At 41.4% G+C, this 13,922-nt stretch overlaps 2 protein-coding genes across 3 annotated transcripts in view; one reads left to right on the top strand and one right to left on the bottom strand.

Annotated features, from left to right (window-relative positions):
* The window catches only part of WDFY4 (WDFY family member 4), a 144,536-nt gene that overhangs the window by 95,008 nt on the left and 35,606 nt on the right, over positions 1-13,922 (top strand). For both annotated transcript variants that reach the window (XM_040606886.1, XM_040606885.1), the window contains exons 46-47: positions 2,424-2,509; positions 3,911-3,973. In XM_040606886.1, coding sequence (XP_040462820.1) covers positions 2,424-2,509; positions 3,911-3,973 — 149 coding nt within the window. The remainder of the gene's footprint in view (positions 1-2,423; positions 2,510-3,910; positions 3,974-13,922) is intronic.
* On the bottom strand, positions 4,330-12,648 carry LRRC18 (leucine rich repeat containing 18). The gene is made up of 2 exons (XM_040606888.1): positions 12,074-12,648; positions 4,330-7,561 (listed from the first exon to the last, which is right to left on the bottom strand). The coding sequence occupies exon 2, from the start codon at positions 7,552-7,554 to the stop codon at positions 6,766-6,768; it is 789 nt and encodes a 262-aa protein (XP_040462822.1). The 5' UTR covers positions 7,555-7,561; positions 12,074-12,648; the 3' UTR covers positions 4,330-6,765.

Genomic DNA, 13,922 nt, shown 5'->3' with positions numbered 1-13,922 from the left:
CATTTGAGGGAAAGCTGCAACAGCAGTAATGACATGTGACTGAAAACTACTTGCACAATTTTTAATAAGACTGAGGAGATTTCTTTGCTTGAGTCCCAAAATGCTTTTGCTCCCATCATTGCTTCATTAGCCTCTGGTAATACAAACTCCTCCTTATATTCACCAGAGTGTTTAAGCACCCTCACTGGAGTGGTTTGCTTACTAGTTGTTAGACTATCAATGTTCTTCACAGATTACCTCAATGTTTTTGAAAATAAGACTTGAAGTCAATTTCCTGGGTTTTGATGCAAGCTCCCAGTAAGTGCCTGACTTTCAGTAATACTCAACTCCCACAGACTTCAGTAGTTTTGGACGTAAGTGAATTATAGGTATGTGTAACATGCTTACCCTGGGCCTCTTGGAATAACTTTGAAGTTGTGCATGTGAGTCAATAAATGAATCAGAAGTTGGAGCAAAGGATTTGAATCCTCTGTACCTTTAGCTGCACTACCCAGAAGCGACTCATCACCAGTGGCCTGGTACCTCTTTAGTTTTGTCTGCTTTAGATGAGCTTGTGGTAAGAATCACAGAAGAGTTGTGCCTAGAGCTCCTTGCAGCACCAGAGCCTTCACTTGCTTAAGAGGGTTTTGGTACAGTCTAAAGATTAATTCACAGATGGTCATTGCCAAAAATATGGAATTTTGAAGCAGCCATAACTACTTCCCCATCATTTTTAATCCATTTTTGGAAGGTTGAGCTTCAACAGAGAATTAAGAAATCATTCAGAAATTGCAAAAGTTGGACAAAATGGGGCTCATTATTGTCTTACATCATGCAGTATGCCACTCATCCATGACTCATCATCCATGAGTCAACCCTATGTTATTTTATATTTAATTATATATGCAAACTGGACAATTTTAGTAGGTAAGACTTGTTTCAGGCTATAGCATATCTCAATGGTTAGGTCACTCTCCAAGCATGTATATGAATGTTAAGTCTTGTTCTAAGTAACTTTGTGAAGCTTATTTTCATACGTCAGTGGTAAGCAACCTGAGCAACAGAACTGTCACCTTTTCAGTTTTGTGAATAACATCAAAGTTGCCAGTGGCATCTTGCCACCTTCTCATATATTCATATATATATTCTCATATATTCTCATATATGCCTGTGTATGCACGGATTTTATTAAACATGTGAAATGGAAATTTTTTATGTGGTCCAAAATGAAAAATGGAGATAAGCAAAACCAGTCCTTGAATGGGCTTGGGGCAAAGGCCAGGCTTGTTGGTTTGAGGGGGTTTTGTGAGGTTTTTCGTTGTGGGGTTTTTGTTGGGATTTTTTTGTTTTATTTTTGCTTTGCCTTAATTAATGAACTGAAAACTCAGGTATCTGTATCAGGCTCTCAAATTCTTGTACTGGGCTTCCATGCTAGAAACCACTTTGAAAAATTATTGCAGAAAAAGAAAACTGATTCCTTGTACTTTCCCTGCTTGACAGGTGGATCAGCTGTTCAGGCAGCTACTGTGCCTCATGGAGCTGATCTGTTCATGAACGTAACCCAGCTCAGAGCAAAGCCCTGTGAAACCACATAGCCCATCACCTGTGATGGTGACGCTTGAGCAGACTTGGTTTGGAAAGCTGAGCTTCAAAGCAAATGCTGCAAGCTGTTTATTGTTGTAGCTGCTCTCATATTACCTTTCTGGTTTATAATTTGTGAATCATGTACAGGGAAGTTCCCATTGTGGTGTTTTTCTACGTTTGCACTGCACCTGCCACATTTGAATTGAAACTCGTGTCTGGGTTCCCAGTCACTATACTTTATAGTTTTACTTAACTGACTTTGAGGGAGAAAAAAGGACCAGTCACTAAGTAAACAGGATTGTGTGGAGACATTGCAGAAAAAGGGGGCGATGTTTTCAACTTTGATTATTTAAAGCTACAGTGAGAAATGTCATAAACTCCCCTTCCTCCTGTGCTGCTTCTAGTCAGCAGAAATTATTTCGGCTTTTCTGTTGTGCCCACTGTTCATTTAGAAAGCAGTATGGTTGCTTTCTGAAAGAAACTATTATTTAGCATCCCCTTTTCATGTTATTTTTATCACCTAACCAGAAGTTAATTCTACTAATGTCTTGATAGTCATACTGAGATTTCAAGATAAAAATGCTTCAGAAGCAGCAGGAGCAGGTGGGTGATGGAACCAATATCTGGAGTCTGGTTTTGCTTCAGAGAAGCATTTGAACTCCTAGTTAACACAGTAGGATTATTCCTACAGTTGGAGAAATGGGGAATATTAAGCATATTTTGCTGTACTTCTTCAAACTTGATATGAAGTCCAGGCATTTTTCTTTAAAGCTCTGAAGAACTGGACAAACCATGATGGACTGTGCAGCACTAACCTGTGCTCTGCAGCTCTTCACACTGTAAATGATTTACCTTTCCAGGAGATCGCCTTGGAAATATTCTTCAAGAATGGTTACTCCAGATTTCTTGTCTTCCATGACAGTGACCGCAATAAGATATTTAAGAGGTGAGCGCTACTTCATAATAACATGTGAACACCCAAGTGACACTCCTGGTCTACCACCCCTGTTAATCCTGGCTTCAAATGTCTGCCTTGTGCTGTGCCAGGAGCTTTTTCTTCAATTGCAGCTCCATAGTCTTTAATGGGTTACACTTAAGCAAAGCTATGAAACTTTCCTTTTGCTGACCTGTGGATTCTTTGGAGCATTGTATAGTCATCGATTTATCAAAGGAGTTAATGCATGTGTAGGACTCCTCTAGCACCCAGTGGTATGTTGTACGTCTCTGCATCCCAGGAAATTGCAATTGTAGCTGTGCTGCTTCCTTTCACTGAGATGAGAGCCACCCCCATCTCACGTCACAGTACTGGGTGAGAGAAGCTTTCTTCCCGCTTTCTTCCAACACAGACAGTGTCATTAGATTCTTTAGGAATAAAACATTTTTGTATCTCTAACTCTGGCCTTATCTATGGTGTGGAGTTAACTTTCAACAATGGAATTTTTGTTTAAAAAAGATTTATCCTTATGTGCTTGTCTTATTTGATGGAACTTTGGAGTGATTAATTTGCACTTTGTTTTCTTGCTTTTTTTCCTACTGAAGTTCGGGCTGTTGTATTAAGTTTACTTTCACTGTCTTTTATGTAGGAAAAGTACTTCGATACATAGTACTTCTTGTGGTAAATTCTGCAGCCTGGACTAAAGATTGGAACTGTTAATTTCTAAACAATCATAGGAATTCCTTCTGCTCCTGAAATCTCTGAACAGTTTCCAATGGAGTGTTGCTTAAAAAGTCAGCGTATGTTTATCTATCCTTCCTTTCTAAACTGGTTGCATAGTGTGGCTACTTAGAATCACCAGGTTCTGCCCCAGAGCCAGCTGCTTAGTTTAGCTCTTAGCTTTATGGTCTGTTAGCTCTGACAAATACCTTTTGGGGGAATCCTGTGGAGGCAGCTCAGGATAAGGTTTTGGTCCTCAGCTGCCTGTACTGCCCCTCAGATGAAGGTTACCGAACCTATATATTTCAAGGGTTTAGTATGTCTGACATCATAAACCCCCAGTGAAAGTAAACAGGAATAGCTGAGATGTGGGCTGGTATTCCTTTCTGCTCTGGCTTTAATTAATAGAACCTTAAACCAACTGATCATAAGTCCATAGCCCTATGTATCAGTTCAAGGTCCTGTTTCGGAAATAAATTGCTTTTATCCAACCCATAGTCAACTCCATAATGTTAAATGTATGCTTTTTCTGTGTTGTCTTGCATCTTTGTCCTAGGTTAGAGTCTCAGTGAAATGCTGTGGCATCCTTCAGGAAGAAAGTTGCTGTCAGGTCATGATATAGATTATATACATATGTAATGTATACCGATAACAGTTTAAATAATTATAATATGACTTTCATATCTCCTATAGATTTTGCTCTTTCCAGCCTGCTTTGAAATCAAAGGGGATAACAGAAGAGTCCTTGAATATAAGGTAAAACATAGAAAACACTGGATAAGTTAAATTGTGTGAATAAGTTGCACCTTAAAAAAATAATCTAGAAACTTACCTATTTGTGCCCTTTATTTTAAAGACTCAAAGGTGTCCTCAGAACTCCAAAAAGCATTCTAGCGTACACCATCCACAGTATGAAAACATGAAGAATCTGTTGAGTAGCTGACTGTGCATCGTTGTTTAATAATTATTACCTCCTTAATATGACTTTATTAGTAAACTCTACACAGATGGTTAGTGTGGGAAAAAGACAGTCAGTGAGGGGAGGTTAGAGCTGATCCATAATACTTCTGTGTAATGGCCTTTTTATTGTGTGGTTAGGGGAGACAGCATGTTATAGTAACTGTGCAGTGGAGATTCCAAGACTCTCAGATTTAGCAACTCAGGAAAAAAGGTTTTATCCTAGTGGGAGGTGATTGAAAGCATGTTCCATGCTGACCTTGAGTTACTCGCATACTTGTAACTCTTCTCAGTTTGGATATCTGAGGAACACAACCCAGAGTGCCTAATGGTATCCTCTGAAATGATTGCCTGGAGGCTGGAATGCTGTTGAGACCTGTGGGGCAGATTGCCCCTATGAGTTGTTGTGGCCTGTCACCTGTACTCTTCTTTTTAATTTTCAGTCTGTCTGTTGTTAATCATTACCTATCTTGGAAGTAAACATTTTCACCCCTGAGTACCAGCCATTTGCTTGCAAAAAGTATCAGTGCCATATGCAACCAGCTCTGGCTAGACCCTAACCTATGTCAGAGATGATCATTGACTCTATGGAGCATGATGTCTGTTCTGCGTGAAGTAACCAGTAACTCACCCCAGAGTTTCCCTTCCTTGTACTTGCTGGGTGCTCAGCAGATGGGAATATCTTGAGATACGATGCACTATAACTGCAGGAACTTTTGGCTTTAGTTGGGCTTATGTTTATTGTGAAAAACACTTGACTAATGTTTGGTCTCAGAGATTGAAGCAGACTGTATGTGTAGATCTAAAGTAGCCTGTCCTGAATCCCATAAGGCTCTGTCTTCAGTTTTACACCACTGGCTGAGCGAGGACCCTGTGCACCTTACTCACTCTGAGAATGTAAGTGGCCTTATGGTATAGCTTTGGGCTGTGTTAGAGCATGAGCTGAGCTGAAATAAAATAAATGTAAGACAGTACCACTGCCTAAGTAATGATCCCAGAAAAGTTGTGCTTAAGTGGAAAGTTAGAGAAAATGACCCCAGTGGACATGCTTCCCTTTTACCAAGCTCCAGTCTGGGAACTGAAGGACTGAGGACTTCATGAGTTTACTTTTCCCTTGTTTGAATTCTGAAGCCACTTTTGAGTTAGAAAAACTCAAGAGCAGCACAAGGGGCTCCTTACCCATCTAGGGTCAATGGCCATCTTCCATAGCATGCCAGCTTTTCCTATCCTACCTGAGACAGGGAGGCAGGCCAGACCAGACACACTATTAATAATTATTAACAGCTGAAGCACAGAATGAAGAAATTACTAGTCTGATGTATCATACAACGTTGAGGTAGTAGCAGTTCTGGGGAACTATATCAGTTTTCCACCTAGTCCATAGGAATAATACACAGGAGTTCTGACTTCCAGGCTCTACTATAGCCATTTGAAAAATGATAATGGGGTCTTACTGGACTACTGAGTACCTTTCCCCTGGCACTTTATTCTTCATTTAAATATACCTAAATGTTTGCTGTCACCATATGTTATTATGGTCATAGCCAGCACCTCTTCTCATGTCATGCTTGACTGCTTTTATAATCTGCTCATTGCTTGTACCTGTATATTGCTGTTTGTAGGCTGTCAGCACTCTATGCCCTAGGGATGTGATATGAGCAAGTGAATGTGTGTGCTCAGGTGCACACGTGCATGTGCACATGTAAACAGAAAGCTAAAAGTACTGTGGGGACACAGACCTGATTTCATCAATTCACTGGCTGACTGTTGTATCATGAAAGAGGGTGAATCTTTTTCTCTTTGTCACTGCTTAAGTGATATGCCCAGGACCCTTAAAAAGAGCAATCTTTTCCTTACCGCTTCTGATTTCTGTACCTTCCGTGGGGGGAGACTCAGAGGCAGACAAAACACGCTTGTGTAAGTTAGAAATCACTGAACCCAGGTATAGCACCCAAATTCTCAGAGAACTTGCTTATGCAGTCTGGCCCCTTGATGGGAAACAGGATCACTGGTTATTTAGCTCTAAGCACTGTGTTAGTGGCTCCTGAGAATTTGTGTCTGCTGACTCTGCTGAATTTGAACAGGTTCATGGTTCTCACATTGACAGTGCGTGCCTGAGATTCTCTGAGGGTTTGGTGGCAACCACCAGCAGCAGAAGGTCTGTTCCTTTTCCTCCAAATGGTGTTTACTGAGACTAGTTTAACTGTGTTTCACCCTATAAAAATGAACAGAAGTAATGTTTAGGTCTCAGTGGTGGGAGTGGAGTTACTAGAAAAAACGATCTTTTTGAAGATTCCTTCTCTGGACATGTGCGTGCACAAGAGACCCCCCAAAAAGCCCAAACAAACCCAAACATGAACACATTGTAGGAACAGGCCCAAATGGAAATAGTCCTTCCTTTCCCAAATATATGTCTGTTGGTTTAGATTTGTTTTAGAGACCACAGAAATCTACTGCTTCTAAAACTGAGTAGATCTTTAAAGGAAGGGAACTGCAGGAAGAATAAGGAGGAGGAGGAGGAAGGAGGTCAGCTTTTTATTAGCTTGGGCTGGACTCCATGTGACATGGTCTGTGGAGTACCTTGGTATATTTCAGGGATGTTTATCTCTTAATCTCCATTCTTCTTGGTTATCCTTTGCAGAGGAATTGGGTGTCTGGAGTAAAGGGAAATGTGGCTTCTCAGAGGGGCTAGGTGTCACGTTCTTTAACTTGTTCAGCTTATCCCTCTCATCCTGACACATCTTCAGGCAGGAAGAGCACAGGTCTTTCTCTTGTACCAGGTAGAGTGTTTCTATGCCTTTAACGGGGTCGGCATGCTCTTCTTGCTCTGTTGAATCTGGGAAAGGGTTTCTTTTTGCATTCAGTTTCTTGAGCTTGGGGAGATTTTTCACACTGTTTGGGATGGTGGTCAAGGTGTTGTCAAAGAGACCTATCTCCTTAAGTTCCTTCAGGGCCCCAAGACTAGTGGGGATACTGTCAAGACAGTTCAAGCCAAGGTTGAGAATACGCAGGTTCTTGAGAAGGTTTAACTCTTCTGGCAGATGTTTGCTGGTCAGCTTGTTGTTGCATATATTCAGGTAGAAAAGGTTTTGAAGTGTACCTATTGTCTTGGGCAGCTCCTCAAGCTGATTACTATGCAGGTCCAGCCAGCGCAGTTTCTGGAATTTCTGGATGCTGCTTGGAATCTTTTTTAACATGTTTCTGCTCAAATCAAGTTCATCCACGTCAGCCAGTTTCAGAATGCACTGGGGAAAGGTGGTGATGCCCATCTTGCTTAAGTCAAGACGACGCCCTCCATCAAAAGATATCCGGATAGAATTTTTGGCAATTTTCAAGGTGATCACCTTCCCTTTTTGACCTTTTGCTTTCCCCTCGGCCATCTTTCCCCTGAGAGACAGACAGACACACCAGACTGTGGATAAGGTGTGGGAACTCCCGTAAAGCCTTTGAAAGAAGTGGCTCTTACTCCCTAATTAAAAACAAAATAATCACATAGTTATGAACTAACATATGACCACTGGACTCTTCAGAATTCTTTTTTTTTTTAGGTCAGGTCTTTTCAACCCTGAAGTTGCAACTCTGAAAGTTCCTCCTTGAAAGTATTTTGAGTAGGTGAAATTCTAATAATCTACAATATTATTTTATTGCATTGTAACACCTATATTGCATTACAGGGTGAAATTACAAGTGGGAGAAATCTGCTGTCTTTCATCCCTAGATGCTGATTTGAGCTTAGCATGTAATGAAGCTGAATGAAATGTGGTATTATCCATCAGCCATTTGATGACCTGAGCAAAATATATTGTGGGTCCCAATACAGTCCTTAGGGACCGCACTAAAAAGAAGCTCTCCAAAATTGTACTGATTCTACCAGACCAACAGGTTGCCGCCTTTACAGGCCTGGCATCTGTTGACAAGTTAGTTAAACATGCTGTTTAATGAACCTCAGATTTGGGTTCTGGTTGCTATTGAAGGATTAAATGTGTAAAGCAAATTAAGAGTGTTGTTTTAACCAGGACCTCAGGACATAGTGGGGTCCCAGATTTGCCAGGACTGCTTGTAGGTCATACATCACCTACAGGGCAGACTGCAACAGAGGGGTTTGTGTCAGTGCTGCTTAATGATGTGTTAAACCAGGCCTTACTGTGCCTCCTGTGCTTTCAAGGAAAGACTCTGGATACTCTAATCTTGATGTTCCCTCCATGCTATGGGATAGATGGACTCCCACTGTGAAGGTGCCCTGCCCTCAAAAAGTGCATGTAGGTGTGATGGTCAGACTTCTGGCTCTTACTGGTGCCAGCACGTGCTACACGCTTGAGTAGCAGTCCACTGCAGTCTCAGGTTTGGTGAACTCTCTCTAATCAAAGGTCATCGAATACAACTGTTAATTATGGCTAGTGACAAAGGAAATAGGTTGATTCCTATTCCTAAATGGATGACAATGTCCCTCTCAGCTGGAGAGAAGAGAGGAGCTTGGGTTACAGCTGGCTAATCTCAGGATGGTTTGGGTGCTTTGGCATTTAATTGTGAAGAGTCAAATCACGGCTTTGATGAATGATTGTTTGGGACAAAATATGGATTTGTCTACGATACATTTCCCTGTTAGAAAGGCTTCATTACAAACCCTTCAGGCTTTTTGGCTGCTCATTAATCATGTGCAAATACATGAAAGGGAAGCTCAGGCTACAACTAAGGCATTTCAGCTCCTTTCCAATTACACGCCATAGTCCAAAATAATGCAAACCCAAGGGGGATCTCTGCCAGTTACCACCCACACTCCCATGAGCTCTGTAATGAGGCAGATGCTTCAGAAAATCCTGGAAGCTATACATTGGTGTCAGTCTCACCAGAGGGTATGTTCCAAAATTGAGTATTTGTTATTTTATATAAAAATATCTAAACACAGTTAAATCTTTCTGTGTCTGTCACTCCCAGGCTTCTGTCTCTCACTAGTACTTCCAGGGTCATATTACCATTACAACCAAAGGCCTCTCACTTTTTGCTGTTGTTTAACCTTACGTTGTCCCAGGGGCAATATCGATGCCATTCTTTCCATAGTGTAGGCTGGTAACTGAAGCAAAGTACAGTGGAAAATTAAGCACTTTGCCCACCTTTGTTTATGTTAGCTTAAGTAATTTGCCCAGGAGTGGGCAGGAAGTTCTGGAGAACTTCAGGTTTTTTGAATCACAAATGACTCATTTTAAGGATTTGATGCAATATTCTGGTTGGCAATTCTGTGAAGATAAAGTTCAGTTGCTTGTGAAATGGCAGAGCGCTATGGCTGGTACAGGACACCCTGAGTCAATTACTGGTGCACAGAGGGTGACTACCATGCTTCAGAAAAAGATCTGCAAGGCAGCTTCCTTACACTTTGGCAGGATGGAAAAAGACTTTGTTTCCTGCAATTGATATGAACCTGGTGACTTTTGGGTCCAACTTTCTCTTGATTTGAATTTTGTATTGGATAATTTGACAAAAACATTCAGTGCATTTTTACCAGTGAAGCTTTTCGACAAAGTATGCCTTTAAAACAATGAAAGGGATCCTCAAAGAAAAATAAATATTTTTTTATAAATTCAAAATGAAAATTTCTTTTAAAATGCTTTTTGAAATATCTGTAAAACTCTCAGGGAAGAAAACATTTTTTTTTTCAGTTCCTGGTAATTTTTTTTAATTACTTTTCATTTAAAATTCAAGGGGTAAACATTGATCCAAACCAGTTTCGTTTCTTAAAAATAGCGGGGAGCCAAAAAAACAGCTTGTCCCGCAGCTGCCGTTCCAGGCTGGTTCCCAGTGCTGGGCTCCCTCTGTGCTGTGCGTGCCTGCGAGCACTAGAGGGAGCTGGTGTACGAGGTTGAGTGCTGGAGGCCCGGCGTTCAGGAGTGAGTAGTTCGGCGGTTTGGGTTTGGGTACTTCTCTGTCAATCACCCTTGCCAACTTGTTACAAAGTTTGAACCTGGACCTTTCAGATTTTTAAGAGGTCCAAACAAACAGATCAGTGCAACTTTCCTGAGACAGATCTCTTTGCGTGATGCACTGGGTGATGCCCAGACTTCAAAGAGGTTTAACAGCCTCCTTTAGTTGGATTTTTTAAAATCCTACTGTGGACCTCCGAGGTGCACTGATCGGGAAAATATGAGTCCCTAGTGAGTGCTCGCACTTTCTAAGTGCTGTTTCCTTTGGGTTAAAAGTTGGAGCCACGTTCCAAACTTACAAAAAGGTGATTTGCAATCCCAAAGACAGAGATTAGCATTAAAGGTCTGCAGAAACACCACAGTGCACCAGACAACTCGAAGGGGGATGAATAGCTCTCTTGTCTCTGCATGCTTGTAAACTAATTATCAGTGTTTCACAGGGCTGTAGCTGGAGATAACGGAGCTTACTTAGCCATGTCTCATTTTCTTTAGCTCTGTATAAGAAGGCTCCAGTTCTGCAGCCACTGATATTATAAATTCAGGAATTGCAGGAGCCCTCCTTGCTGTAAATGTTAATTACGCCTGTTCAATCTCATGCTCATAGTGCATCTCCTGAGATAGCAGAGGGAGAGGTACCTGTGTTGCCCTGCGATCTAAGAAAAGAAGGTGACAAGAGGGAACTCTCCTTACTCGTTTTCTCTAAACCCTCGCCCCACTGCTAGGTTCACCCTCTGAGTTGCTGGCAAGTCTTTGCCCAGGGGTGGGGTTGCTACATTTCTATGTGGTAAGATCTCACTAAAGAAGACCTTGACTAGAAAACTCTTCCCCTTTTTATCTACACTTGGTAGATAGATACACTTTACCAAGTGTAGAGTCTTTGGTTTGGATTGGGCTTTTGAAAGCCCAGGTCTAACCCCAGCACTTTAGGAGTGTTTCACAGGCCCAGAACTTCGAGGCTGACCTGATATAGAAATGAACAGAAAACATATGTCAAGGGCATCATGCTCTCTGCAGTGCTCTGCATTGCTGGGAGCTGCAGGGATGGAACAGACCTTGAGCATCATGACTAGGGCTGTCAGTGCGAAGGAAGGATTTATGATTACTCCTTACCTGCACTTAAGCACTTGCACAGGGCCCAGTCATGGCCCAGTCATGGCCCATTGTAGCTAAAGCCTATCCTAAGAAGGAGATCCCATCCTAGAATATAGATTTGGACCCCGATGGGGCAGTCTCTTCTGCCTGAACCTACCTTCTTCCTTTCTCAGCACAGGGCTGGCAGGAGCAGAACAGGCCTTCTGCCTGTGACACTGTCTGGGTGTTTCAGTACCTCTTCCTCTGTGGTGCTACCTGTTTTTTTCCTCCCATAGGTTGCTGCTTCCTACTCGTCTGCATCCAGAGCTGCACAGAACCATCTTGATCCCATCCTGAACTAGTCAGTGAGAAGTTTCCTTTGTCTTTCCTCCTGGATGTCTGTGTATTGCAGAGCAGGCTTGCCAAGCCCAGAGGAGCTGTGCATGCCCTGCTCTTCTCTGGGGGCAGGCACGCAGTGAGGTGACATGTTCTAATTCACCCATGGAATAGCTCTGTGGAAAGCTTTCATGTAAAGCTTAAAACCAGCATTCATACAATGAAAGATTTTGCATGAAGCCAGGCAGTTCCAGCTAGGGTAGAATTTTATTTCCTTATTTATAAGCCTGTTACCATTTATTTGTTGTTGGATACGACCTGTTGTGGAAGAGAGATTAATTCGCTGGCTATTTTAAATGTAGTCTCTTGCTAACAGGCAGCTGTAGACTAAATCCTGCCATGACCAAATACATAGAGGTTTCCTTCCTTAATTTTCTTACTTTTCTAAATCACTTCAGAGCCACTGTGCTACACACTGTGCAAGATCACTTTTAAAAGCAAGGCCCACCAAGAATAAACAAAAATATTATTTCATCTTAAAAAATCTGCCAAATTGCCCCCCTCCATAAGAACTTACCGGCTAGCAGCTAGGAAGACTTAGAACACAAGGTATAGATGCCACAAGCTGCTTGATTTTTTTCAGTAGGACTAGCCTTCGTGGTCTGTTACTGTGCAGTTGTCCTCTGTCTGCTCTTCTCTTGAGTAATCAATTAGTCTCTCAGTCTGTAAATAAAACGGTGAGCCGGGATTGCAGGACAATTTGGCAAAAGTGGCAGAAAGGACTTCCCCAGCTTCAGGGTCTTTGTATTCAATTCTCCTTCCACAGCCTGTGAAACTTTTGTTCCTAAGCAACAGCAATGCTGTGTCCTTGGAGATTATTAGCATAATGCTTGGTTCCAGCTTGCAAGTTCAAGCTGGAGGGAAAAGAACTGAAAGGCATGCAGTGCCTGGAAATGTTAGATTTCAAATTATACAGAAAGAAAAAGCATCTGGACCTCGTTAGAAGCTGTTTGTCAACTTTTTACATTGCCTTAACTGTCCATTTTAGTCATTTGGCTGTTTCATTTTACTTGGCCGTAATACAGTGAGAGATACTTTTATGTGTGTTAAAACTCACAACGTTTGTGATACCATCCTTAGCACAATCCACATCTGACAGATATGGACACAAGAGGGAAGGTTCATTCAGCTGTGCAGCAGAGAGGATATGAACTATTAGTTTATATTCATTTATCTGTGACCCTTCAAAAGTGCAGTTGGTACAATTTCCCTTTGTAGCATGTGAATTTACTGGAATTTGTCTCTATGACTGGGGATACCAAATTCAAGTTTTTAGTAACTGGTTGCAATAATTTCAAAGGAGTATCTGAAAAAAAAGAACTATGCAAGAGAAATAGCAGTGTTTTGTAGTAGGTATTGTTCACAGGAAGTGCAACATTGAGGCCCCTCTCTTGCTGATAATGGGTCCAGGATGTTCTTGGCATAAAGCAGCTGATAATGTTGATGTGCTTGCCTAATGCCAGGGTTTGAGATTGCATTTTGTTCACCTCAACAAATTAATTGAATTTACTTGATTTTTTTTTTTTCCATGATCTGAAGTGTGCCTGAGTGCAGCATTTCTGCAGCGGAAACTTTATCCCTTTGTATGCTGTAAGCCTGTGAATATACATGGTGCAAACAGTGTTCCTTACAAGAGGGAGATTCTTTCTCCCTCCATAGCCCCCTCAAGACATCCCACTTCAAGGAGCCCTACTTTAATATTACACAGATTTACAGATTTCATATTGTATTTCTATTCTTTGAGCACAGAGTAAAAATACCCAGAAGGGAGACTGGTACAATCAAAGAGGACACTGTACTTTTATTCTAAATTAATCTAACCTGACACTTTTCTGAGTTTGAGAGACACTTGATTGTTTCACAGGGGAAGCTGACATTACTTTTGATGTCTTCTGTCCTCTTTTTAATAGTAGGATTTGAATCTAGGTTGTGGCTTACCAGGAAGGGTTTTTTTCTTACAATAATTTTGGTAATTGCAAAAATTCTTTCAGAAAAGTACAGCCTTGGCACTCTTTTGCAGACATAAAAGGTCTGGAAGATGGAAGACAAAAAGAAAATGAAAGCAGCTTTGTGAAGTCTAAGAACCCATTGTTTACTGGAATTTTTATATTAATTTCAGTGGGGGCAAAATCTTATCCTTTGAGATTATCTCATCTGCAATGAATCTCCAAATGGGTTGAGATCCACCTGTCTCTAGCAAATGGAGAGTACTGGCTATCACAAGAGTGAGATCATAGTCTGGTGTTAATGGAAGAGGGATTAATGAATCACTTATGTATAGTGTAGCCAAAGGTGGATCATCATTAGTACACATCACGCTTAGATTCTGCCATGGCTAGCACCCTACAAATATAGATGTAAATCTA

This window comes from Falco naumanni, chromosome 9 (genome assembly GCF_017639655.2).
Source record: "Falco naumanni isolate bFalNau1 chromosome 9, bFalNau1.pat, whole genome shotgun sequence".
In the NCBI taxonomy this organism is placed as follows: Eukaryota; Metazoa; Chordata; class Aves; order Falconiformes; family Falconidae; genus Falco; species Falco naumanni.
This window is presented reverse-complemented; position numbering and strand designations above follow the sequence as displayed.